Raw genomic sequence first — 27516 nt, 5'->3', positions numbered from 1 at the left:
TCTCATAATCCGATATTTTTGCCGCACCAATATGTAATGTGAAATCGAGGAGGACGTTCCTTGCAACTTCACAGAATAAGATACATGGTTGCATCTTTTGTGTTGCATTACAGATTTGGCGAGAGTACGACACGGACAACAGCGGCTACATCGAGGCAGACGAGCTGAAAAACTTCCTGCGGGACTTGCTGAAGGAGGCCAAGAAAATCAACGATGTCTCAGAGGATAAGCTTATCGAGTACACGGATACAATGGTGAGTACCAAGTTTTTTCCAGATTTCCCTGGTTTTTGCGAGGGTTTGTTGTGCTTCGTTGTTACCCAATCCAGGATTTATTAAGAATCCTTCTTAAGTGTTGAAGTTTTGGAATTTGGCTTTCGCATAAGATATTGTACACGAACATGACAGCGTTTTTAATTCGGGAAGAACTTCTTTGGTATTTTCAATTTGCGAAGTTGAAAATGTATTTCCCGACGTTATGTCTCCCGTTTTTCTTTCTCTCCTTGTTATGTAATTTGCGGAAGTGTTCATTGACCTCAGTATTGATTTACTTAGCTACGCTTTGTAGACCAAAGTTAGCTACATTTTGTTATTCATTTTTTTTTGTTTCACATCCCTTATTTGCAGCTCAATGAATTCCTATTCTCGGTGAAACTTCAAAAGGAATAGCGTAACAGTCCAATAAATCGTGGCAATAAGAAAATTCAAAAGCGTCTCCTCCTGTGCCTTCTGGAAAAAGTCGGTGGAAATGGTAATTGGCTTCATTGATAGCTAGTTAAGTAAAGTTATCCAAACATCTTAACTGGGGCAGTTTCACATATGGAGAAGATTTTGCCATGTTTTAGGGGAGGGTAGGTGAGTGCATTTACGCAGGAGCGCTGGACTTCCACAACGGTATGCCATCAGACTACCAACTAAACACCTCCCAGTCATTAGAACACTAGTTTGGGATCATTTGACACATTATTGTGGGCTAGCTCACAAGCACTCCCGACTTAGAAACCCTTCAAATCAGGAAGCTTCACCAGCTGTGCTTCATCGCAACAAGAAGAACCCTGTTCAGCATTTCTCTGACAACGACATTCAGGGAGAGCATAAAATTGTTGACGAATGCCCTTCCACCTTCCACAAGAGAAAAAGGTGGTATCGGTGCCATCCATAACTCCATTGCACAACAAACAATTAAAAAATCGTGAATTCCCAATCTTGTGCAGGTACATAAGGCTGAAAACCTCCATGCCTCCATATTGGGCAAAGAAACAATCAATCTCACCATGGTTTCTATTCAGCCAAAGATCCAAGTTGCGATTAGCTGCGCAGTGTGCTTATTGACTCATTTTGCCAAGATAGTTGCTACTCATTTAATATAAATTTCCGCTCTTCAGGAGCAACCACTTCCCTTGAGTCTTCTCACTTACGCTTGTATATGGCTTTACGTTCCTAAGCGAGAAGGGTCCTAAAGATGCACCTCCTTACGGAAGGATAACAGACCGAGAAGACTTCTCCTGCTAAAAGGAAGCTCTCCCAATCTTTGCCATTAATCGACTTAAAACCGACACTCCTACTCCAGCCATGTCCATTGCTGGTCTAGTTGGATTGAAAAAGTTCTTTTTTTTTTCAAATCGAGCGTCAATCCAAGATACTTAACCGTTGGCTTGGGCTCTAGATTCATCTCGTATATTGTCACGCAACTCAAACTTCAATTTTTTATCCAACGCAGAGTTGAAACCATGAGCAGTAATTCACCTGCTTACTCTTCACATTAATATGCCAAATCTGTTCAACAGTTCATCCCGACAAGCGCCGTAATGTCATCCGCTTAACTGACCAGGTCCAAGCAGCAATTAGCAGACTGCCGTAGAAAGCTTTCGAGACGTCCGTCTCTAAGATCCTCACTCGCTTCTGGCCCTCTCAGATAATCCTTCAGTATCCCCAAGTATACAAGGTAATGCGGCATGTGGAATTAATTTTCCTAGTGCGTCTTGAATATCTATCCATCTTACGGAATTGAAGGCATTGCTGAGAACAAACATTACGAAGAGCTCTACCTTTCGAGATCAGCATCTACAACCTCTACAACAGTATCCACTATGGATTTTGTCACCTTCAAAACGGAACTGCTTGGGTAAGTCACTGGAAGCTCGTATCGTTTCCGTGGGTCTACTTCTAATAACCCTTTCGAGCACTTCCCCGAATGAGCCGAACATACACAATGGTCGGTAAGCAGAAGGTAGCTCAGAGTCTCCTGTCCTGTCCTCCCCTCCTTCGGTCAAGCGTTGAATACGCTGAACAGTCGGTCTGGCTGATGTTGGAGCACCAGTTGGTTTACCTCCGCTGAAATGCCATCAGAACCTGGCGCCTTCACGTTTCTTTTTAGAAAGAACTGCCTTTTCCGGCTCTGTCATGGTAACAACCGGCAGTCCTCAGCATGATCCACGTTGCTGTCATCAACCCGTACGGGATGCTTAGAGCATAATGCCCGCACAATGTGGTCCAACTATTCGGTATTAAGTGAGAAGGTGTACACCGAAAGCCCCGATTTTCAGAGTAAAAAGTTTATAAACGATTACCTATGGATCCTCATTCACCTCGTTGGGTCATCAGTATCAGCAGCAAATTTTGCATTTGTTTATTGCTCCCTACTGGGTTGATTTGCAGTCAATCATTGTGATGCATACTTCCTCCCGATCATTTAAACTTTGTGCTAAACGGTGGGGCTTATGGCATTCCTTCCATCCAGATCAAAAATTTCCGCCGTTCACCAATAAATAAATGGCTTGTCACGGTTGAGTATCCTTCGGGGCATGGAAACTCCGCAAGCTACCTTTATAACATTCATATCTGAACTTGCGACAGCGCGGCTCTGCCTGTTCTAAGAAGTTCAACAAATCTTCCAAGCTTCATAGCGTGCCATGCGCAGGGAAAACGTTGCACTGATACACGCCGACAATTGGTGTCAACCACATTGAACACGATATATTGGTGGTCAGTTGCCGAGAAGTCTTACAGAACTCGTTCACCGACCACACCAATGATTCCAACACAAAGGTTACGTTGGCCAAGTTTCAGTTGCAGCCTAGATACTGGAATATTGGCGTGGTTCCAGTGTTTAAAACTACCAACCCTGTTCTGGCTGTCATTTTCAGTCTGCGTAAAGCATGCATTCAAGCGCACAGACGCTGGAGTCACACTCAAGTGGAATCCGCCTCTTTGTCCAACATCAAGTCTGGGTACAAAATACCAAATTTAAACAAAGACTTCACACTTCATTGAGTAAAGCGCCTATCCAAATTCATACCCTACATAGTACCCAAACAGTTTTGATGTTCCCGCTGTTAAGAAGTTCCCTCGTATATTACTCGGCAACTTATGCCACTAGAATCCGCATAGGTGCTGCACATCCGGATATTAGGTATCTTTGGACGTTCATGCTTGAGACCCTCGTTCACTGTGGCCTTTTTGTGAGAAAGTCAAGATACCATAGGCTCTAGACTAGGAATCAGAGCCTTCCTTCCCAGTAGTTCCTTGGCCACTTCGCAGAACGTACTGCTGTTTGTTGTTTTCGCCACTCTTCCTTTTCCGTATGGAAGACATTTCTTATCCACTGTCTTTGAGCTTGGCCTTAAGCGAATCGCGTTTGGGACCGTCGGTAAATATGTTACCTTCTGTCGGTTGAATCAACAGTCCGACTTCGTTTCCATGACTTTTCCTTTGGTGCTCCACTATTCGTATCCCCCTGACTTTGGGCAGAGGGTTTTCTAACAGCGCGGAGTGTTATTCCCTTTTGTCCTTCTTTACCCTCTCTTTTTGAGAAGGTCACTCACGGAACTCACGAAAGCTAGGGGCGACGAGGTCTACGCCAGTTTAATGCGGACTCCCTTACCAGGATCACGAAGTTGTTGGCTCTTGGTAGATGCCACGGCTACCACGGTGGCAGAGCTAGGCTTGCCCCTCGACGTCAATAGAAGGCTGTCAACGGCTCGAGGTACTCCAAGTGTGTTTCTGCAAAGCGTAAGAACTTAGTGGCCCCGCAGATTGCTTACTGAGCCAGCTATTACAACACTTGACAGTGAGGAATCCGCCTTTGCGCTGAGCAGAAAAGGAAGCAATTCTAAGATGAATGTTGACAGCTCTGTACACTTGACATAGTCGCACTTTCCCGGCTATGCTCACCAGGAGTAGACTTGCAACGTGTTGCCCTGGCTTTATCGTTCAGTCAGTTCGATTTTAAAGCAGGAGGATCCTCAATGGATGCTGTGATGGAGATCGTGTATGCGGTTCACTAAGCTATGGTGTACAGCCATCGATCATCACGGCTAGTGCTTCAAATAAAACTTTACGTCGTAAATACCCTCAAGGTGGGCAGATATAGTAGACACGCTAGAATATTGTTTCTGTGTGCTGGCCGATCTCCTGCAAATGTTGAAGAATTATCTGTGAATACTCTGTGAGATACTGGAGTGCCAGGGGATGATGAAAGTCACGTCGTAAGTGTTTAACCCAAATGAAGAGACGAGGAGCTCAGCGGTGTCATCCTTCCGTACTTTCACACACCCTCAAACTCGGTGATGATCGCGGGAGCGATTCCCGTTGCCCTTAACAAGTAAAGGCCGCAAGACTATACATAATAGGAAGGGAAATGTTTGCTTGCGAAAAAGGGCAACACTCATTGAATGAATGGGAATTCTTCAGAGAAAACGTGTCAGGAGGCATATGGACTGCGCAGCTCATCGGAAACTTAAGCTGGTTTGGTTGAACGCAATGAATGATCTAGAAGGCGCGATTCTCTGATTGTGTGTTTTGCAATGGGATGGTGAACGAAGGTCAAGGTGGAACACGATTTTTCAACAACTCTACCCAGGGGAATTTCCCCAGGCCAATATTGCCAGAAAAGTGCTTAGGAGCACTAGTAAACGGAACCGTGTTGCGCATTGGGTTTGAATTCTCCTCCTCTTGATAAAAATTGGGATCGACTAGTGGAGGGAACAAATAACGGGAATTTCTTAGTACTTATAAATTTCCTTCCTGCTTTCCCCCTCAATACAAAAAACTAGTTGGTTGCCTCGACGACCGTTACCCGAAGCGCAGTACCACGTCGCCTTAAAATGTTTGTCACCCTAGGCAGGCTTTGCTTTCTAGTCGATACAGGCGCGGAAGTTTTAGTTCTCTCCATACCCCGTTCAAACACCTTGATGACGCAAAACTTATGACTAGCTACCGCGAACTCCTCTCCCATCCACACTCACGCCTACAGGCAAGTGGATGTGAGTCTTAGATTATGCCAAACATTTTCGTGGCGATCCGTTTTGGCTGATATTAACACGCCCATTTTAGGCGCAGACTTCCTGTATCACTATGGGCTATTGATGGCCTGCAGAATAAAGCGCTGATAGACTCCGCAACCTCTTTAAGTTTTAAAATAATCGAAAGGCCCATTGTCTCGAATCTGGCTGTCACAGAGTCATGCAAATGTACGTTATTAGGGTGCTTTAGTTTAAGATCTAGGTGGTCTAGCTCTTCAATTGGCAGCATGTCCACTTCCCTGCTCGATCCTGTCCTTTGAGCCGCTATGTCCTCTGCAATTCCTCCGGAGATCTCGGTAGGCTTTCACCTGGTCTGTTCACCGAAGTATCCCTCCTCGGTTTCTCCCTGTGTACGTAAACAGGTATGTTGCCACATCTGTAATTGGTGAGGAAATCAATTTTGTTTTCTAAAACTCGCGTGTGGAGTCCATGTTTTCAGTGACGAGAAGGCGTAGAAGCTTCCACATCTAAATCATTGCGGCTTTGGGGAGGTAGAATGCCACCATGCGTACCCCTGGTATATCATCCCCACCACAAGTTGACTGTTCCGCTACCTTCTATCCTAACGATTTAGCGACTGTCTTAACCCACCCCGCCGCGTCTGCCTTCACGCAGTCTACTAGCATAAGAATTGGTCGAAAACGTATAGCGGTGAACACTAGCTCCTAATTTCATCCCTAACATATCTCCATAGCGATGACGCCCCTAATGATTTCCTGTTCCGGAAATACTTTCGACCAGTCAAATGCTTTACCGAATCGGCATTGCCAATAGTGCGTCTCCTAAATACTTTCATCCCCGACTTCCCGTGATTTCCCGCGTCTTAGACTCGTATTTGGATTTCTTCGAAACATACCCCTTTTGTGAGCTGATATCCGTTGCTCCCTGCTTTCTTGGCTTCAATACTATCTTCCTTCGGATAGCCCAGATACCATTTTTATATGCACCACTACAATCTGTTTCCTTCCTGACATCTATACCTCAGACGCACTTTTGTCGGTCCCTACTTTTTGAAACTTCACAGTATTCCAATTTTCACCTCGGCTCCACTACTTGGCCTCCCAGCGTTCCCCAACTCTATACCTGGTTCTTGGTGTTGCAAAGGTGTGCCCCCGCCTGCTTGTTATTATTTTTTTGTCTTTATTATTGAAGTATGCATAGGGTTTCAACGAACATGGGAGTTAGCCCCCCATAGCGTGCTAAGATCAAGCTTACCCACTGAGACGACCAGGAATTGGTGAAGCTCCATTCAAATACAGGTGCTTACCCCGAATGCAAACTACTCAATGGGCACAGAACCAGAATTGGTTGAGGTGTTTTACAACTTCTCAGTCTAGATCGGTAGTGTTTTGTTAATAGAGGGTCCCCTTGTATAGGCTGTGGCTACCATCAGCCACTAACGGTCATGGTAGACGAGTGACTTGGCTCATTCTGCAGTCCACTGCTTGACCCCACAAAGGCACTTAGCGTTGAATCATTTCTCAGGGAGTATGATAATTCAAATGGACACTGGGCTACGCCAATAGCTCCTCAGCAATCTAGTAGATATTTTCCAGCCGAGTCAAATCTATTTCATTTTGTGAAGGAAAATCAAAAGTCGACTTCGACGACTCCATATTTTTCCAGGACAATGCATCCCAATTAAAAGCATTTTGGGCGAAAAGTTCCTCACAAAATGAAACTTACTACTTGGAAAAACGTCTCCCATCAGTCTCTGTCTACCAAAAAACTTCTCTGAAGGATATATTTATAATATTTTATCAGAATGGTAGGAATCCACCCTTCTATTATCAGACTTGGAAAACTTCAATAAACTTCTTAAGACAGCTCTTTTCAGGCTTTTATTACCTACACCTTCAGATAAACTTCGCTGCAAATTTGAACTTGATCATAAAAAGGAGCTCTTCCCTTCCTTTTTTGGTCCTTCTTACTTGAAAATGTTTTCGAAATTGAATCTACCTCTTTTTTCGAACGAGTAGAGGAGGGTCCTTAGTATCTTTACTGAAAACATTCCAACATCTACTCAGTAACATTTCAGAAATCAGGGAAACCTCTATCAGCAAGTTACTCGAAAACTTACAATCTCTTTTCATTCCATTACCTTCGACTATCTTACCATTACTTAGCTCCAGGATAATATGTTCCTTACAGACAATTATCCAAACAACATCGGGCATAATGACGACAAGATGATTCTTCGTCGCCTAACTTCTCAGGAATCGTCCGGTACAGCCCAATCTGTCCAGACCATTTTAAACTCCAGTTTGCTTCCATAGAAATGTTGCTCCGCTCCTAAGACTTCAAGTGGAAGCTTAGATGCTTATCTGTGCAATATGAAGTTGTCCCATAAAATAGAAAAGTCCTTGCTATTGTCGTTATCGTTGTCATCGTCGTCGCCTGTTTATCTACCTCTCCCACTGTAACGTGTTCATATTACAGTCTATTCAGGACTTCCCATCATCCTCATCGGTTCACAATGTGTGAGCATAATCCTCTTCAGGGATTATGAAGCTGTTAGGCATTACATCCATCATTTTCTAGTGTATGGAGGATCGTAATGGCTTTGCTGACATAGGTTCAATCCCAAGTTATGGAAGTGCATGGAGATGTTAGGATGAGACTTTTGTTGATGTTGTTGTTTTCGTTCCCTAGAATACGCTCCTTTTGAAAGTTGGATTCTATACGTGCCTTCTGCTTTTATGTATGCTTCCATCCTGAAATCATCATTGAAATGTCCCATATTTTGTGAATTCAGCCAAATGACATCCCTTGGAGAGGAGCTGGTGAGTTTTATATAAAATACTCGTAAGGACGAACCTTTCTGTTGGAGTGGACACATGCGGTTGCTATAGAACTCTAACGAGAGTATTAAGCGATTTAAAATAGGAATTATTTTTTGACGAAGACTTGGTTAGTTTGGTTAACTTTTTGAAATCTGAAAGTGGTTACCAAAGAGTCCTTTATCCTCCTTCCTTTCTCGTTATTTAATTCCAGTTCTCGAATTGTGCTGCAGAGCTCAAGGATGTCCCAGTTTTTTAGTTATTTTTCATTGCAAACAACTTCTGTCCAACTCCTCCTTATTACACTGCTAACTAAAGCTGCTCTTGGGCGATATGGCATCCTTCCGTGTTTTCTTCTTCTTATTGGCGTTTAGAGCAACCGTACCTTCCTTGGCTTTCTTTAGCTTATTGACTTAGATCCAAACAATTCAAACAAATTAAGTTAATCAAATGATGTCCTTTTCCTGATTAATTCCATGAATGTGACAGTTATGAAGCGCTAAATTTGGAATTTCATGATAAGACCGTGAATATTTTTAAGTTGTTAGCTCTTTTTAGAAGACAGCGTGAGGCAGGGAAGTTTGGTAAGTGAGCGTCCTGCCTACTAATATTGAAATCTAGCAGCGCTCCTAACAAAGAAAGGGGAGTGTTGAAAACTCTTTCGTTTCCAATGGGTGCCCTTAGCCAAGTTTTGCAGATTTTACGGCTGCTTCCCAGAGCCACCCGAAATTTGGTGCTCGAAAAGGATTAAAGTTTAAGTTGGCTCCTCTCGAGCTGCAAGTAGTTTATTTTGTCTCCCGTGCCTTCTTTGATTGATGACCGTGGCTAACTCTTGAAGCTTGTTTTTGGCTCCCACAAAATTCGTCGTTTTGTGGGAATAGAGCTGCTTATATCCTCCTCTTCTAGCCATAAATCGCTTTAATGCTCCGATGAACGCATCAGTCGTCAAGTCCGAGACGAGTTCAAGATACACTGCCTTAGTGGCAAAGCAACAGCGCTAAGTACCATTTGTGACACCTTTTACTCCTGACCTTATCGTGAACTTATAATGGTCCACGGAAGTCAAGACCAGAATTTATGAACGGCCGAACTGGTTGTTTCCTTCGAAATGTTAAGTTCCCCATTATTTCTTGGAACATCTTTGGCTTCACCCTTGTTCATCGTTGGTAATGATGTACTATAGATCTAGCAACGGTGCTTCCCTTTAACGGCCAAAATTTCTGCCTGGCGTCGGCTAGTAACGCCACTGCCTTACTAGTTGGTCTAAAGAAAAATCATCATGTTTGCTATTTGGAAGTCCCGTCTGATCCTTTCTGCCAGTTCAGCAACTAATTTCGCAAACTTGGGATAGTGAGTTTTTTTACTGGCGCCACTTGCGACTTTGCATAGAGAAGTCGCACGATGATCCTATGATTTCCATCCAACGACCGAATATATGCTGCGGCTCCGGAGACATCCTCTGATTGTACCATGTCGGCCTTGACCTGCAATTGGTCCGCCTCTGGGAGCCAGATCATTCCTAGTGTCCTAATGGAATATATTTCGCTCTTATTGAAATCTATTTGAAGTTCTTGGTCCTCTAGAGTAATATCTTTTAATAGTCTTGGATAGTTGGCGGTATCTGGTATCCGATCTAGGCCTGCCTTAATAAGGAACTCCAGGCATCCCGGTTTTGTGCCGAGGTCCACCAATTCGATATCCCTAAAAGCTGCCAGGCGTCCTGACCTACGCCATCGCTCCATCTTAGGCAGGGTCTGCCTCGTTTTCTTTTTCTACCATAGATATTGTCCTTATAGACTTTTCGGGTGGGATCATCCTCATCCATACGTATTAAGTGGCTCGCCCACCCCAAAATATTCCCGGATTTTATCCACAACCTGACGATCATTGTAGCGCTCATAGATTTCGTCGTTATGTAGGCTACGAACTCGTCCATCCTCACGTAAGGGGCCAAAAATTTTTCGGAGGATTCTTCTCTCGAAGAGAGAAGAGAGTTCGCAATTTTTCTTGCTAAGAACCCAAGCCTCCGAAAAATACATGAGGATTGGCGTGACTGACGTTTCGAGCGGAACAGTTTTTGTAAGCTGTAATAGGCACTGTTAGCTGGCAACAATCGTGCGCGGATTTCATCATCGTAGCTGTTATCGGTTATGATTTTCGACACTAGATAGGAGAAATTATCAATGGTCTCAAAGTTGTATTCTCCTATCTTTATTCTTCCTGGGGTAACTAACTGGTCGATGTAGTCTCGGTTCTTCCTGTATCTCGGCATCATAATACCGCAGTCTTTAAAACTCGCGGCAGCATATTCCTCGTCGATCCGCACGTATCACTACAGGCAAGTAGACATGTGGCTAGAACTTTAACTAGTGTTTTCTTGTCGTTTCATTATCGCGGATATCAGCATTCTCATTTTAGGTGCGAATTTCCTGTGCTACTATGAATTACTAGCGGATCTATATAACAGGTCCCTCATTGACCTCAATACTGGCACCATATTTAAGCCGCCCTGGTCGACTAATTTTCCGTCTCTATCTGCCACGCACTGTTTCACAGCGTCTATAAAAGATCGTACCACCCCGACGGCGTCCGCAAGCCAACTTAAAAATTGCCCTCCATTCGAGGGACATGTTCCTTACTCAGCCTCGACTGCGGTACGCAATTCTGACAATTGTCCTACTGTCGCTGCATTAGCGCCACCCCACGCTTCCTCCTGCGCATCACTGCAAGCCTTACGGATCTCATGTCGCCCGAGCGGACCCCCGCTGAATGTTTTCTCGTCTATATCAGAAATAAAGCCAATTCAACTTTTCACCGCTCTCATGTATAAATCTGACGAAGGACAACCGCCGGAGGTGCCCTAATAGCTGTTGAGTCTCCTCTCCGTATGCGAAATCATCTTTTCCTCCTTCTCCTCCACCTACGATTCTGTCACCATACCAGTCATTCCGCCAAAAGTATGCCCCTTTATTATATTTAGTGTATATTTTCCCTGGCTCAGCCCTCTTTCCCTGTACGAGGATTTCTTCTACAGATTATCAGAAGTCCTAATCGTTTTGTTCCCCTCACTTCCTTTCATCCTCTGTGGCGACTTTAACCTTCCTATGCTTCCTCCCTCCCTCCTTCCCTAACTCGACTCACCGTTGCCTTCCTTTACTCACTATTATGTGCACCTGTGCCGCCCTCCAGTTTATCCTTTCTAGAAACCACTAAGATCGCACTCTTGATCTTGTCCTCTCGAATCTTCCTGTGCGTTACCTTTTCCGATTCCCTCATGCCAACTCTTACGTTGCTCCTGCTGCACATCATCGTACATGCAAGTTCGATGCTCAGATATCCCGACTCCACTGCCTTGTCGCGCGCAAGCTTACCAAGTTTAACTTTCGCAAGGCGAACTTCCAAAGTCTGAACTTAGCCCTGGCGGGAATCAACTGGGTTCCCCTCCTCCCTCGATTAATGTGTGATATCTAATCTTCTTCGCTGCTACGTCCCTTCCTCTCCTAAGCACTTACGTTCTTACCTTGTCTGGTTCACCATCAACGAACGCTTCAAATTCAAAATTTACGGCTGTGTCGGTCGTCCTTTGGCCCTCCATAGTTCCAAGTGTTGGCCGACTATAAAAGACAATGAACGGCGCCTCGCGGTAATGTAGACAAAGATATTACGTTGGATGAGGGACGGACACCACCTTCCGTAATAAGAACATGCGCGACCAATATAGGGTTGTGTTGATCGTAAATAAGTTGCAAGAGAGGCGTGCTCCATGGTATGGTCAAGTAATTCACACCAACGAAAACTTACGCGAAGTCGATGGATGGATGGTGGCTTCATACGCTGAATGGTGATTTCAATGAGACTGTACTTTATTTCTTAATGCGTTCAGGTGGTTTGCCTATATCATCGGGAGGAAACAAAAGAAAATCCATTCCAACCAGAATTCGAACCTAGAGCAACCAATCCTCCTATTTTTGTGTGTAATCTCTCTCTGCTTTCAAAAGCAATCCTCTTCTGACTTCGCGTCAATCTAGCTTCTTAAAACTCCTCGCTAGAAACATCCCTGAACATTGTTCTGTCATTTGATCTCCTACCTTTTCCTCTTCCCGCGTTAGAAGTGTTCAAAGTTACAGTAAAGTTGTACAGTTACAATTTAATTTGACTCCGCTTGGTTGGTCTTTAGGAATATATGTCTTCTCACGCCAGCGGTTAGCACAAGAAGGGAAGAAATTCGGCGAAGGACCCGTTGCCACCCGGCGAGGCGAATTTACCACGGCAATGCACTCATAGTTCATGTCTCCTATGTGGTGCCACATCACTCTGCCCCGAGCTCAAACCGCGCACGTTCAGCTGAGGAACCTGGGACGTGACCCCGCAAATGGTTACCGGGGAAACCTGACACTTCGTGGGTGGCATACGCCACCACCCCGTTGTCCAATATTCGTAAAATTTCGTCAATCACTATTAAACAGAGCACCAAAGAGACGGCGCCACCCTGGGGCCGGCCTTTGTTCACAGCTCTGGTCAAATATGGATTATCCTGTAGCATGGATATAAACCCATGCCACCGGCTCGGCGAGGGTTTTCAGCCTCGACAAGGAGAGCCTTTTTCGCTCCAGGACTTTAAAGGCGGTCTCGTATGGTGGGTGCAGTGGTCTCCGAGGAACGCCCACCTCAATGAGGACCTGCAAGCTAAATATCAGGTAATTGCTGAGGAATATAACAGCAAACGCCTGGCAGACGAGTAGGAGGCGAAGCCCATCGCCCTGAAGCCCCGTCGATGTGTGGTTATTATGTGTGGCTTTGGCAGGATGGTAATTCCGCTAGCCGCAAACTAGCGCCGGAGATGTGGACCAGTGTTGGGGCCAGGCTGTCAGAAATGATCATTAAGCATCTCCTGGACGCCAAAGGCATACACACGGGATTCATCCCCTACTTTGCCTCTGCTCAACGCTCCTGGACGGAATCTTCTGGTGAAACCTTAGAGCCGCTAGTTCAGACGCACTTTCCCGCCAGCGAGGTTGACTGAAAATCAGAGCCTTGTTTGGAGGGTTTGTGACCACCCCAGCTGTGTGAGACTATCACATCGATAATTACCGGGGATAAGATCGGCTGGGCTAATGTCGCTTCTTGAGATTTACCGTTTACCGAGTGGTTTTCATACCGAAAGCGGACAAGCAGGGCCATGAGCCCGCGATGGACTTTCGACCAATAAGCCTCACTCCTTTCGTGTTGAAGACCCTGGAGCACGTCCTGAACATCCACTTGAGGGCGATTATGGACAGAACGCCTTTCTCTAAGTCCCAGCATGCCAAAGGCAAATCCCCAGAAACAACTCTCCACGAGGTAATTAGCATGGTGTGCATGCAGTATACCCTAACTTCTTGGATATAGAGGGAGAATTCAACAACATTAGTACCAACACCATCAAGGAAGCCTTGACCAGTATTGGAATGGAAAGGTATCTTATGCATTGGATTATATCCATGCTAATAATAATAATAATCGTTGGCGCAACAATCCATGTTGGATCAGGGCCTTGAAGTGTGTTAGAGCACTTCATTCAAGACCGTAACGGTACACTAGGAAGCAATGTGGTCAGCGTTGCGCTCCATGCTAAGTAGCAGGATAATCCAGTCTGATCTGGGAGGCAATCATTTGACCAGAGCGGTGAACAGAGGCACGTCCCAGGGTGGCGCCATCTCTCCGGTTAATAATGATTGACGAAATTTTATGAATATTGGACAGCAACGAGATGGTGGCGTATACCGACGGCTTGGTGATATTAGTGTCACGAGATGTTTCTGTCCATTACCGGATTCGGTATAACTCCAATCAAAACGGAGCTGATGCTATTCACGAGTACCCGAATTCCACTTACCACGGTTGAATGAACAAAGATTGGTTCTTCCCTCCAATGTACAGTATTTGGGTGTAATCCTGGATCGGAAACTAAATTGGATATTGAACATACAACTGAGGGTTAAGAAGCTCTGTATTGCCTTCCATGCCTGCAAAAAACCTTTGCAAAGAAATGGGGTCTCCGGCCGAAGATGGTTCTCTGGATGTTTACCGCTGTGGTGCGTCCCAATTTTAACGTCCGGCTCTATTGTATGGTAGCAGGCTTTGAGCAAAAAGTACAATAGAAAGAAGCTTAATAGGATTCAAAGAAACCCGTATGAAGGTGCTGCTGGGGTTTTGCAATCCTGCGCGGCAGATGCTCTCAATGTACTCCTGAGCCTCCTCCCCCTAGACCTCCACATTAAATACGTTGTAGCATGCAATGCCGTCAGACTACGTAAGTCCGGATGCTGGACAGCGAAGCCCTACGCCCACAGTAACATCCTAGACGAAGTACCTCGGGAAATCTGGGCATTCCCCACGGACTATGCCACATGCAAGCTGAACTTCACGAAAAACTTTTCTATGGACTTTCCAACCAGGGCAACGTGGAAGACCGGCGGCGTGTCGCAAGGTTACGACACAGTATTCTTCACCGATGATCTGGTCTGTTGAGTCGGCGCTGGGGTTTTCTCGAATATACACAGTGTATCCGAGTCATATAGTCTCCCAGGTTTCGCTAGGGTATTTCAAACGGAAGTACTGGCGGTACTGGAAGTCTGCCGATGGTTGGAGCATGATCCGGGCCCCAAGCGTAACATAGTCATTCTGATCGAGAGCCAAGCGGGCGTTGTGCTCAGCGACGACATCCTCGAGGCTGGTGGGGCAAAAGAACATAGAGGAAAATGAACGAGCTGACGGATTGCCCAGACGGGGCTCTGGTATTGATATTCCATCTGCCCAACTACAGCTAGAGTCAGGCTACAGAGACTGGGTACACTATTCTTAGGGGACCTAAGAGAGATTTCTATTTGCAGGGTGGGAGAGTTGCATTCCTTCATGAATGCTACAGGCTGGTTCTGAAGATCTGTGTCACTAATACCTACTTACTTACCAACATTCATTGCTCGCCATCAGAAAGGAAAACGCAATAATTCATCGTTACATCAGTGTCAATCACTCTCTGTCAACTACTTCTCACGTTGGTAAAACCTCGAAATTTACGGGAAATTCCTCCTAAGATTAAAATGGAACTCCTTCAGTAAGTTATACTATAAACGAATTTAAAAACAAAACAAACTTCTACATCAATGTCCTCAACACCAAACTTTCTCAAGGACTCCAATAATGTAATCTTCCTTAAAACAACCATCATGCAACTTTTCAACGAAGAGAAAAAATAAATCCTTGCCAATTTAGTCACCCATGAATCACAAGTATCACAACTTCCCTACCACCGACAATACACAAACTTTATTTATGATCCTTTTTGTTCATCTTCCAGCTGCAAGTATTCGATGCAAATAAGGACGGCCGCTTACAGTTATCTGAAATGGCAAAGTAAGTAAAATATCTTCAACTTACCCGACATTATCAGCAGTTTTGAAAAAAAAGAGAAAAATTTTCCAAAAAGAAAAAATAAACTCAATAAAATGTGAAAATAAAGAAAACTTTTTCATTGCCCTCGTTCTCATCCGCAAAGTTTTCTCATCTCCAGTAAAACCAATTTTCACAAGGAAACTTGCAGCGGTTTTTCATGCTTCTGTTTCCTTTCCTGATTTTAACTTTTTTTCTTTTTACTTTTCACCTTTCCTCGTCGCGTTACTTGGCACCTCGTGATATGTGGATTAACTTGCTGTCGTGACACGAACACGGTGAAACGTTATTTTCAAATTTTCACGACACTCTTGATGGAAATTTGGTCGACATGCGGTTGTGCTGTATACACAAATACTACTACAACCATGTTAAAACGGATTACTTGGATTTATTGCTTGGAACCTTCCGCTGCACTCCTTCACCTTCCAGGCTTCTGCCCGTCAAGGAGAACTTCTTATGTCGACAGGTGTTCAAGGTAAGTAGTTGAGAAAATTCTTTTTATTATCCTTACATAAAATCGAAACGAAGTATGTACGCTATCCAGATACGTAGGAAAGATAGGTCATATAACATAGGAAGGAATAAGGACGAATCTAGAGTAGAAGCTACACAGCAGGGACATACGAAACACATGCATACATGTTCATCCAACCATATGAATTTATAGAAATGTAACAACTGCTCTTATCCTGTCTCTGAAGAATTCCCTACTTTTGCCTGCGGAAATGCAAATACGAAATTCATTTTCCACATTTTCAAAGTAACATTCTTGCAATTTTACAAAACTCCAAGGACGACCGGTGCACGTTGCAATAACGTTTCGTACAATTGTCCACGTTCCTGCCTAATGCCTACATTCCTGGCTGCGGCATATCTGCGAGTGCTTTCCAAATAAACGGAGCCAGTATTTACGGATGAATGTGCAAATATTCCAAACTAGGCCGAGTAGGTATAAACTTCGCCTAATAAACAAAACTAACCTTTCAAACATGAAACTCACCATGCAAAGGAAGAGATACTCCTTTGAAATCATCAGGACTAAAGTGTGTATCGTGCAAATACGTACGAATTATGTAAGAGATACGTGAAGTGGGTTAGATGAAATTCGTTATCTGAAGCTGTGTCATACAAGACATAAGATATATTGCAAGGACTTACAGTATCGCCAAATTTATAATCCTTCAGCAAAAGGCACATTCAAAGGCTTGGCATGAATATCTCATTAGGATCTTTACCGCAACATCCGAAGTTCTCCACCAAGGACATGCTAAGGCAGTATACGAGCAATTGAGACCTCAACCGCATTATAGGCTTACCTTGTTAGTAGGTGGTATCTCTGGCAAATAAATCATCAAGATCCTTGGGAGAATTAAATGGCTTACAGTGGTTTTCATGGTATCTATAATTGGTGCCTCCTTTTTAGATGCTTTGATTCCTTGTCACCTACGGTGACCTTTTTAGGAATTTAATCATAGTTTTAGTCATGCCAAAATCACGAACTAAACCTACCGGGGGCTCAATACTTGGTTACGTAAGTTACGTCATCCAACTCGGAATCTATGATATACGACTATTAGAGTATCCGCTCCAAACTTCCACTGGATCCACTTCCTGACTATATGAATCCGCTTTTTTCACCTTTTTCATCTTCGTTAGGAAATAATAATACGCAGTATAAATTAGGTCATGAGTCGGCCGGAGGAATTTCCACTCTTCCTCACTGCGGGGATTACCTACCTTATCCCTAAGAAGGACACGGTGCAGGTCCCCGCAGACACAAGACCGATCACTTGCTTACTAACCCTCTACAAATTCATCACGTCCATTATTAGTGGAAGGATCAAGGCGCACCTCGAGACCAACAACATTCTGTCCGAGGACCAGAAGGGCTGCCGAGTTGGGTCAAGGGGTTGCAAAGAGCAACTCATTATCGACTCGGTAGTTGTAGGATAAGCAACTAGAGGGCAAAGAAACCTCTTTAGTTGCTACATCGATTATGCCAAGGCTTTTGATAGCGTCCCGCATACCTGGCTAATCGATGTGCTACATCTGTATCGCATTGATCCGAAACTAATAAAGTTTTTGGCGGCAGTCATGGAAGGGTGGCTACCACCTTATCAGTCCGTACATCAGAGGGTGCTAACACCTCAGAGCCCATACGTATACGAAGGGGCATCTTCCAGGGGGATTCGTTGAGTCTCCTTTGGTTTTGTATGGCACTTAATCTCCTCTCATGGCTACTGAATGATGCTAGAGGGCATGGTTTTGCAATAAAGTATGGCCTACGTGCTAAGTGCGAACTGACACACTTGATGTACTTAGATGACATCAAGCTGTATGTTGGGACTGACAACCATCTTAAAAGTCTGTCTATTATTTAGCCGTGATATTCAGATAGAGTTTGGATTAGACAAGTGTCGAATCCAAGCCATCCGCAAAGGTCATCACGAGCCGCATGCCGGACATAGCATTGGTGACCTCCACATTGAAGCTATGACCGAGACAGATTTCTACAAGTACCTAGGAATTCTACAAGGAACCCATGCTCGAGTTGGCAATCTGAAGGATGTCCTTTGAACTGTCCGAATTCCTGCGACGAGTAAAGCTAGTGCTGAAATCGCATCTCTCGGGGAAGAATAAAATAAGCGCGTTGAATGTATTCGCTATCCCTTCACTGGCTTATGCATTCGGAATATTGCCGTGGACGAAGACCGATCTGGAAAACATCCAGCGGCGGATCCGGACAACTATGTCCAAATTCCGAATGCATCATCCAAAGTCTGCCGTGGAGCGGATGAACCTGCCTCGTGATATCGGAGGTAGGGGCGTGGTTGACGTAGCGGCACAACATCATCGCCAAGTCGACTCGCTGCGCGCTTATTTTTACAGCAAAGAGCAGGCGAGTCCCTTGCATGCGACTGTCTGCAAGGCAGACTCTGAGCTGACTCCACTTAACTTAAAGGATCGATCTTTCCATCCTCTGAGTGGGGTGAAGTCGGACCAAGGGCGGATCGAAGAATGGAAGTCGAAGGCAATGCACAGTAAACACATGAATTTGGCGTCTCGAGCCGGTGGTTGTAACTCCCATAATATTGTCAGCTACTGGTATTGTACCTAAATCCCTCATGGCTTCCGTTGATGTCCTGGGACTTTTGCACAGTCTGGTTCAAACCATGCAGAAATACACCATTCTGCATACGTGCTCGATGTTGCAGGGAGTACTCGACGGATTCTCCCACTGACCTACCACCGGCCACCATCACCAGCACTCCTTTAGTTTTTAAGTAGGTAGGATCATGCTTGGCACTTAGTGCTAGTATTCGGCAAAATCCGGCATCTGCCAAGATTGTGAAAAAAATAATAATAATAATCGTTGGCGCAACAATCCATAATGGATCAAGATCTTGAAGTGTGTTAGAACACTTCATTCAAGACCAGAACGGTACACTACAGTACACTGTAGGAGGTCCGCTTTGCGCTCGCCCGAGATTATTACCCTGATTTGACTCAGGTACTCATTCACAGCTGAGTCGACTGGTATCCGACGTCAAATCACGATACAAATTCCACTGCCACTAGTGAGATTTGAACCGCGACCTTCCGTACAACAGCCTTGTGCTCTAACCATTCAGCTATCCGGACACTCCGTTAGGAAATACTCTACGAAAACGAGCCAGCATATTCGCCGAAAACTAGTCCTTTTATACATTTTCTAAAGTGAGTAATTTGTTGTAACTCCGTCGTTCCAACATCTCTCTTGTACCATCTCATGTCAATATATGGTTAGATGACATTAGTTCGACCAGTGGTCTGACAATCTCAGGTGATGGCGATCACTTTTGTTAGGCAAATAGCGAATGTAAGACCTTTATATGGCAAAATCTAATCAGCTACTTTTGTCGCCTAGCCTGCTGAAATTTTGGTAACTTTACCGGGTTATAATGATCTTTGCTAGTAAGTTGAAAATATTTGGGACCTGCGACTCCTGTTTTTAAGGTTTTGTTGAAAACACCCCACACCAGAGTGCGGAATTTTTACCGACCAAACCACTCCCGACTCTTCCTGCTTCCTGGAACCATCATTAGGTATTACATCACGGGGTGGAGTCAGTTCACTAGCCAGATCTCGTTTCTCCTATCTGCGGCGTTGGTAACCATGCCTTCTTGACTTCTTCTACTTTTCACAGTTTATTCTGAATTGCTGTGACCATGGAGTTGATCGGTGGTGGCACTTCAGCCAGAATTTTCTTCTAAGCCTTTCTTTTCTTCTACAAACTTCGGGCATTGGACGCATACTTGCACAGGGTCTTCCGGAATCCCATCGTAGGACAACCGGGACAAGCAGTTAAGATGTCCAATTTAAACCTAATATACTAATATTGACGATATCCTCCATGCCGGTGAGAAACCGGATCCCTCCATATTTTCCCTCCAGCTACTGCCCGAAAGCGGCCAAACTGCAGGTCGAACGACCCATTTCTGATTGGTTGTTGTTGCCATTTGCTTATGGATCTCTCTCTTTCGATGCTTTTCACTTGAGATAAAGGGGAGATGAACCTGGCGTTATAAATATTCATAAGCTCGTCCGCCAAGATGTCCATCGGCATCGCTCCCGATATGACGAATGCCGCTTCATCTGAGACGGTCCTAAAGGCAAAAGCACACCCTTAGGGCTGCTCTTCTATAGGTCACGCATTCCTTAAAACCTGCGACACTGTTTCCCAAACTGGGACTGTATACAGCAAGATAAAAATCATCTCCCTAGCTATGAACAGCCTGCAAATATACCGCAACCCTATTATGTACCTCATCATTCTTTCCGGAGCCACACTTGTAGCGGATGTTGCTCCGCAAGTATACTCTGTGTGTTGCTTGAAACTGAGCCTCCTATCTACCATCATTCCCAAATATTTGGCTGGCTTAAAAGTGATGACGTAATTCTAAATTCTAATGGGGGCGTAATTTCTCTTCCGGCGTTTGGTGGCGAGGATCACTTCCATCTTTTCCTCTGCAAGTGTCAGTCCAGCGGCTTCTAGCCAAGCCTTAACAGCACTGAATGCTTCATTTGAGTACAGCTCAGCATCTTCGAGATGTTTTGGGACCACAACCAGTGATATGTCGTCGGCGGAATTGGCCACCGTACCATTGTACATGATGTTTCACAGTGCTATGCCAAGTAAGGAGCCCTGCGCTTCCGCGGAGACAAGGTACTCCTCGGGTCTATCATCGGTATCATACCAGATCGTCCGGTTTCAGAAGTAGCTATCTACAATGAAAGCAACATAGATGAAAACACCAGCTGTCACCAGAGACAGGTTCCGCGGAAATTCCCCACGTCCAGGGACACCACCATGCAATATTTGCTGCTACAAACCTTTCCATGAATTGCATTTTTGGCTAGTCCAATAACCATCTTGATGGCATCAATGATTGATGTGGCTTTACGAAATCCATACTGCCGATCTGAAACGCTTTCCTGACTCTCGACAACCAAAGGTAATTACCCGCTACAACATTTTTCCAGTAGTACTTAGAAGACATATGGGTCAGTAGGAGGACGGTAAGGCTTACCAGCCTGAGGAAGCACTACCAGTTTCTGCCATTTTAAAAATTCAGGAAATATCCCCACAGGCATGCACACTTCAAACAACTCCTCGAACATACCCAATCAATATGTGACGGCAAGCTTGAGGGCCTAATTCAGTATGCGTTGTGACCCGAGGCTTTACCGTCGCCTTTTCGACGGCAGCTCGTCTCTGGAGACTTCCAGAATCGACATTGCATTCAGGCTTGGCAGGAAGACGCTCACTTCCCCTGGATGATTTTGAACAAGAGTAGGGCATGTGATTGGCGGAGATGAACGGCCTCTGAATCGTCCCGTCACGATTTTAAAGGTGCTATCCCACGGGTTTGTGCCCGACTGCGAACAGAGCTCCCTAGAATATTCCCCCTTGCTTCACTCCATAGCAGACTTGAGGTTCTTGCGGGTTCCTAATAGACACACTTCTTGTGCTCCTAATCGAGCAAGTCGATCGAAGGCTGACCAGTGATCTACTCCATCAGTAATTGGATTTTCTAGTAAAGAGTTAGCATCTCCTATGTCTGCGTCGCTTACTTTAGCGATGCATTGCGTGACATGGAGAGTTCTATCCGCGGAGGGCTTCCCTTGTAAGGCTGGTTTAACCATACCTCCATGAATGGTTGCACATTCATTGCTTTTGCAGATCATCCTGCCGTTCCCTTCAATTCTGACTTTCGAAATGTTGGTCTCCTGCCCTGTCGATTTGTCTCTATCTCAAAGGTGATTGCCTGCAGGTCGCTGTAGGTAAATCCTAGCTAACTTGCCCGGACACATCACGTGCCAGGGTTGACAAAAGTCAAATCCACAATTGAACCACATCCCCTTTATCAATGGTTATTTACATCACCTTCGTTGGCCAAAACTATATCTAACTCGGCAAGTGCTTTTAATAACCACCGCCCCCTTGCGATAGTCTCTTTGCCGCCCCATCCGATGGCCCACACCGGCTATAATCTTTATACTTCGTCTTCTTGCATCGAGATCGAGATTGTCTAACAAGTCTTAAGATTCAACCAATGTGAGACTCAGTGATTCGTAGCAGCTATATATGATAATACCGCTTGTTTTTGCCCACATAAAGCCACTAGTTGAATTTGTGATCCATACACCACCGTAAAGGTTTCTGTAGAGCTCACTGATGATGGCAATCTCCACTGCGGTGTGCGCGTATAAAGTATGAGCAAGCAAAGCCTGGGGTCCCTATTGCTCTCCTTGGCAATATATCCTTTCTCTCCACATCTTCGACATCAAACAGACCGGACGCTGCCGTTAGTGCTGGCCTTCGCGAAATGTCCAAATATCAGGCATTTGACACACCTCTTTAAAAAGCTCTGGGCTCTTAGACGGTAAACAACCCATCCTGCTTGAACTTTCCCTACAGCCAACAACTTCTGCGCTGCCTCCACTGGCAGTCACATTGTGAGTATCATCATAATCCTTTTTCAGACTCACGATGGATTCTTCTACAAATTCCTCCAACTTGAATAGTTGTTTCAAAGTAGTGCAGATTTCTTCTTCGAATGTCATCGAGATCCTTGCAGCGTAGAGGTCTCATGTTTTGGGAACGTACCGCGACATTCTCCCAAAGCGAGTTTATAACTTGGTTACGAAAATCGCCCGTTTTTCCCAAGCTGAATTTTCTCAGCTCACACATGAGATCTCCTCTATAAAAATCATCTTCGATGTCATATACACGGTGGTGTGTAACTGACAATAATGTCGAACTCACTCCCCTCCGGTTCTTAACGTTACACACTGCTCCCGCCCGTACAGGTGGACAAATTTCATTATTTTTATCGTAGTGGTGATAAGATAACCAGAACTAAAACAAACCTTTCGGTTATATTCTCAAAGCCGGTAATAGCAGGTTTCATTTTTTGGCTGACTAAGAAACCTACTCCGAGCACATGGTTTACTCGATCACCGCTATGATATATGGTGTGGCGGCTCTTCTCCAGGAAACCGGTCCCTCTCCATCGCATCTCTTGCAACGCTGTTACGTCAGCCATATATTGGGACAGAGTTTCGGCTAGCAGCTCGGCAGCATTCGGTCTGTAAAGGCAGCGCATGTTCCATGTGAAAATGTGCAAATCGTTGATCTGTTGTCATTGCTGGGTTCATCGTTGTAAAATCCATCTTGTCCAAGGCTCCTTTCGTTAATGCGTCGCGGGCCAGTGCGTTCCTCACGCTGTTTTATCGGTGGTTTAATTCACAGGACGGTAATCAACGGCAGATGTTGAGGTGCGATGGTCTCATATGGAACGACTTTGCAATCAGTGACAATGGTAAAATGTTGGCGTCTTATGAAAATATAGTCGATTTGCGTTTTACTGTTCCCACTATAAAATGTAGGAAGATGAGACAATCGTTTGATGAACCATGTATTCATAAGTACAAGGTCATGGGTGTCCGCAAAATCGATTATACGCTCGCATCCTCATTGTGCGCTCCGAACCACTTTCCCCCATGGCACCTGTTACCGTCTGTCTTTCAATGATAATATAATCGTCAGTAGGCACGTGACAAGCCTTTTCATCGAAAAGTTACCAGAAGGCATCTTTCTCGTCAGGTCGACCTGTCTGTGGTGCGTATGCGGTGACAAAGTGAATAGTGCAATCAGCTGATATAATGGTGAGCTTCATCAGCCGATCATCAAATCGTTCGACTTCTTTAATGACATCACGGAAACCCTCTGAGATGGCAATGCCAACACCATATTGAGTGGTGGGCTACCAAAATAGAGAAGTTTATAGCCATTTTTAACCGCATTCGCGTTCAATGTCGCAGCTTTTGGCACCAAACCAAATCATCGGGTTTCTTGCAGAAAGCAGATATCAATGCGCCTTTTCCGAAAGGCTCTTGCAAGTTCCTCGGTCTTTCTGTTAGAGTACCAACATTTAGCGTGCAGATACGTATTTGTTTTGTTCGTTGTGTACGGACTAACTTGCTTACGTCCTGACGCCGTCGATGCGTCAAGAACCCTTGCCCATTTCTCGACAGGACAGGGGCCCGTCCTGCCACGTCGACTGAGGTGGACGCCCTAGCATCTCTCCGAGGCTTGTGACTCAATCCGATCATCATGTTTGTAACGACATTTTATGCATTTTCGTGGTGGTCCTGCCGCGGGCTCTGTCACCAAGAGAGATCAGGTAGGATTTAGCATAGTGGAGTAGCTCCAACTATACTCTATTTATCTCTTTCCCTGACCTCAGGATTTTATTTTTGTTTTACTGAGGATAGTACAGAGTACGTTGCATCAAACCCTTCCCCTTTACCTGGGCTTGGGACCAACATACTATATTAATAGCAAAGCGAAATTGTGGCCATAGATGTTTGTATTCATTTCTGTGCTTGCCTTGCTGCTGTAGACTTCTTACTTGACACATGACAGTGACGCTAAAGCGCATTCGCACTTCACTAGGAATGAACTCCTTCAACTATATTCTGTGAGCCCACGCTCCTTTCTACTGGTTCGTTCAGAAAGAACTCATTCTTCGGATCCTCTAATATGCCACCGCATCAAGAATAATCTCACCCAAAGCATGCTTTTGACTGCCTGTAGAAACTACCCTGCTCCATGAACTGGTTAACGTGGTAGTTGCTCTCCTCGCGTTTCTGCTCAAGCCGCACCCTAATGTTCGGAATAAGCCTGTGCACCCTCCGACTGTTCGCAGACTCATCCCATTTGCGTTGCCAGAGATCATACGACACTCACCTTACTGCACTTCTGCATTTTATGCGCCCCTCAATACGTTTTACAAGGTTCAGCATACTCATTTTTTTCAACTGAATGTCGACTGAGATCATACCGTCACTACCAATAATGCCTCGTCTAATGTGAAGTACTGCAAATCTTCAGAGCTATCAGCTGGAAAACCAGTGCGAAAACCTGTGAAGGAACTAGCAACCTTGTGGAATGCATACTCTTGGTGTTTCCTAAAGCTCAGTTTGTCATAAATCATCACCCGCAGGTATTTGGTATTCGGCTTTGAGACGACCATCACCTTTCACTTTTACAGTCTTCGTCTTTCTAAGGTTCGTTATTAAGACTGATTCCATTTTCTTTTCCGCTAAGGACAGCTTGGCTTTTCAAGCCAGGACTTTACCGCTATCACTGTCTCCGTCGGGTGGACCTATACATCTTTTGAGTTTTTTTTTTATAATAAAAACAGCCAGATCACCTGCAAAGCCAATAATCCTCGCCTTTTATGGAACGGAAAGAGTAAGCACACTATTTAATATGACATTCCACAGTAGGGGTTCTAGTGACAAGCCCTATCATACCCCCGCTTCTCAACAAAATTCGCAAAATATCCGGCAAGACCTATATATGTCAGCTATCACCACTTTAATTTGGAGTAGACGAAATTGGATGCATTTTTGACATCCAATGCCAACACAGCACTGCAACTGCCGGAACCCAGCGCCTCTTTTGCCAAGTTCACCACCATTCTTATTAAACCCATAGTAGGGTGGACGTACCAAAACTCCGACAAGCCAATGCTGCTTTCAGTTATAGCCAGCAACCTGCTGTAGATGACGCTATCCATCATTTTCTCGTCCACCCCGGCAAATTACTCGGCAGAGGTCCTTTTCAAACTCGACGCGCCCTTGATTTCAATGCACATTGCCTAATGGTCACTGTGATTACACCCCTTATTGACCTGCCCATCAATCCTACTAGCTAAAATAGCGCTCACGTATATCAGGTTCGCTATAGACCCCACGCCTCTTCCTCTGAAAGTGTATGAGGTCACGGCATTCGATAATACCCCTTCCAATTCCGTGAGTATTTCAAGGAAAAGAAGTTCTCTCACATTCGTTGTTCGACTGTGATCCTCGGCCAACATCCTTTCGTGACTAAAACCAGAGTGGAACCTCTCCGCTATATACTCGTATATGGATTCCTATCACTTTTGCTGCATAAGCGTTTTTAGCAGTTTCGAGCATTTCCAGGTTCACGGTATTTAGGATGCTTAGATCCGTTTGCACATACCGGTATTAAACGAGTCGCGTTCACAACTCCAGCTTCCCTTTCTTCCGCTTTTCCTAGTAGAGACCGATGAGGAGATTCTCACAAGTAACATTTAGCCTGTAATCCTCTCTCTATTGCGACTGAACTTCTTCTTCTGCCAAGCCTCCCTCTTTCGTTTTCGGGGGGAATTAGACAGCAGTGATATCGACAGACAGGCCGTAATTTGGTTTTCAGTTCTTCTGTTACCTGGAGATATTTTACTGAAACTGTCAAGATTGTATCTTTTATTCAATCTGAATGATACTGTTCTGCAAGTTTTTTCCATGTTAGTAGTCCCCAGACCCGTCTTTTGGGCTCAACCCCCAAGTTTTCAGAAAGGACGATCGACGGTTCTGTCCAGGGGATAGGTGAAGCAGCGTCTACCGATTGCATTGTCCTGGTTCGAAATCAATTTAGTCAAAGTGAAGTTTTTGTTCGGGATTTGAGGGAAACCTGCGTCTGCGTCCCCTTGTTGACGGACCGGGACAATTGGAAAGTTTCTTCCACCTTTCGAGTCCCCGGACCCGACTTTTGGGCTGAACCTCCAAGGGGATAGGTGAAGCAGCGTCTACCGAGTTGGTTCTACCCTGAACGAAACCTTAAGTCGCCCTTTTCAAGCTGGCCAATACTCCTATCCCCCTCCTTCTTCCTACCGGTCTTTTTAGATGGTTCACTTCGGGGTCATACTTTGTAAATATCTGCAAGATAATGCTATCTTTTCTTACATTTAATGAAAGTTCCTCAGGCAAAAGTAGAATGGAATTTCGTATATGTATTGATGCAATAAAATTAGATAAACCAAAATTTGGTAGCTTCAAAATATCACAGGTTTTACTGGAGCAGCACAAACCATAATTGGTTGTAGATGATGCAATGCATACATCCTCCCAGGAGGTCCTTAGTAAACATCTTAGTGTAGAATAGATAATATTCATAAAATTAAAATAAGGACAATTGAATGACTAAATTTAAATGGTGAAACAATGCACTAATGAAGGTTGGTTTTCATTTTTGATTAACATTTTTTATTAAGGCATTTTTAATGAAGTTTTCCATAGAGATAACTACATGGATGCAATTACTGTCATAAAAACAAAACGTTAAATTGTAATTACAATCTTTTTTGAGGGATACTTCATGGCAGTTCCAATTTAATCATCATTTATAGTGCTTCGTACTTATTTTACGATTTTAACACATACATATCTTGCTGGATTCGGTTAAAAATACCCTTCTCTCACCCCCAATTTACTTAATTCGACTTAATTATGACGTCATTCTGATTCATCCATGAAATCACAACGATTCATACAACACTTTTTGACTTCACTTCATAAACCAATCGTAAATTAAAATAAATTGCCTCGGTAATATCCAGATAAATATGTAAGTATCTATGAAAACTA

The 27516-nt window shown here is 44.5% G+C and overlaps 1 protein-coding gene across 4 annotated transcripts in view; it reads left to right on the top strand.

Moving 5' to 3' along the window:
* LOC119655119 (calbindin-32) overlaps positions 1-27516 on the top strand; it is a 356244-nt gene that overhangs the window by 246619 nt on the left and 82109 nt on the right. For all 4 annotated transcript variants that reach the window (XM_038060846.1, XM_038060842.1, XM_038060844.1 and 1 more), the window contains exons 9-11: positions 114-254; positions 15422-15477; positions 15946-15991. In XM_038060846.1, coding sequence (XP_037916774.1) covers positions 114-254; positions 15422-15477; positions 15946-15991 — 243 coding nt within the window. The remainder of the gene's footprint in view (positions 1-113; positions 255-15421; positions 15478-15945; positions 15992-27516) is intronic.

The sequence above is a fragment of the Hermetia illucens genome, chromosome 4 (assembly GCF_905115235.1).
Source record: "Hermetia illucens chromosome 4, iHerIll2.2.curated.20191125, whole genome shotgun sequence".
NCBI lineage: Eukaryota > Metazoa > Arthropoda > Insecta > Diptera > Stratiomyidae > Hermetia > Hermetia illucens.
The sequence above is the reverse complement of the archived record's forward strand: the minus strand, read 5'-3'. Positions and strand labels throughout refer to the sequence as shown.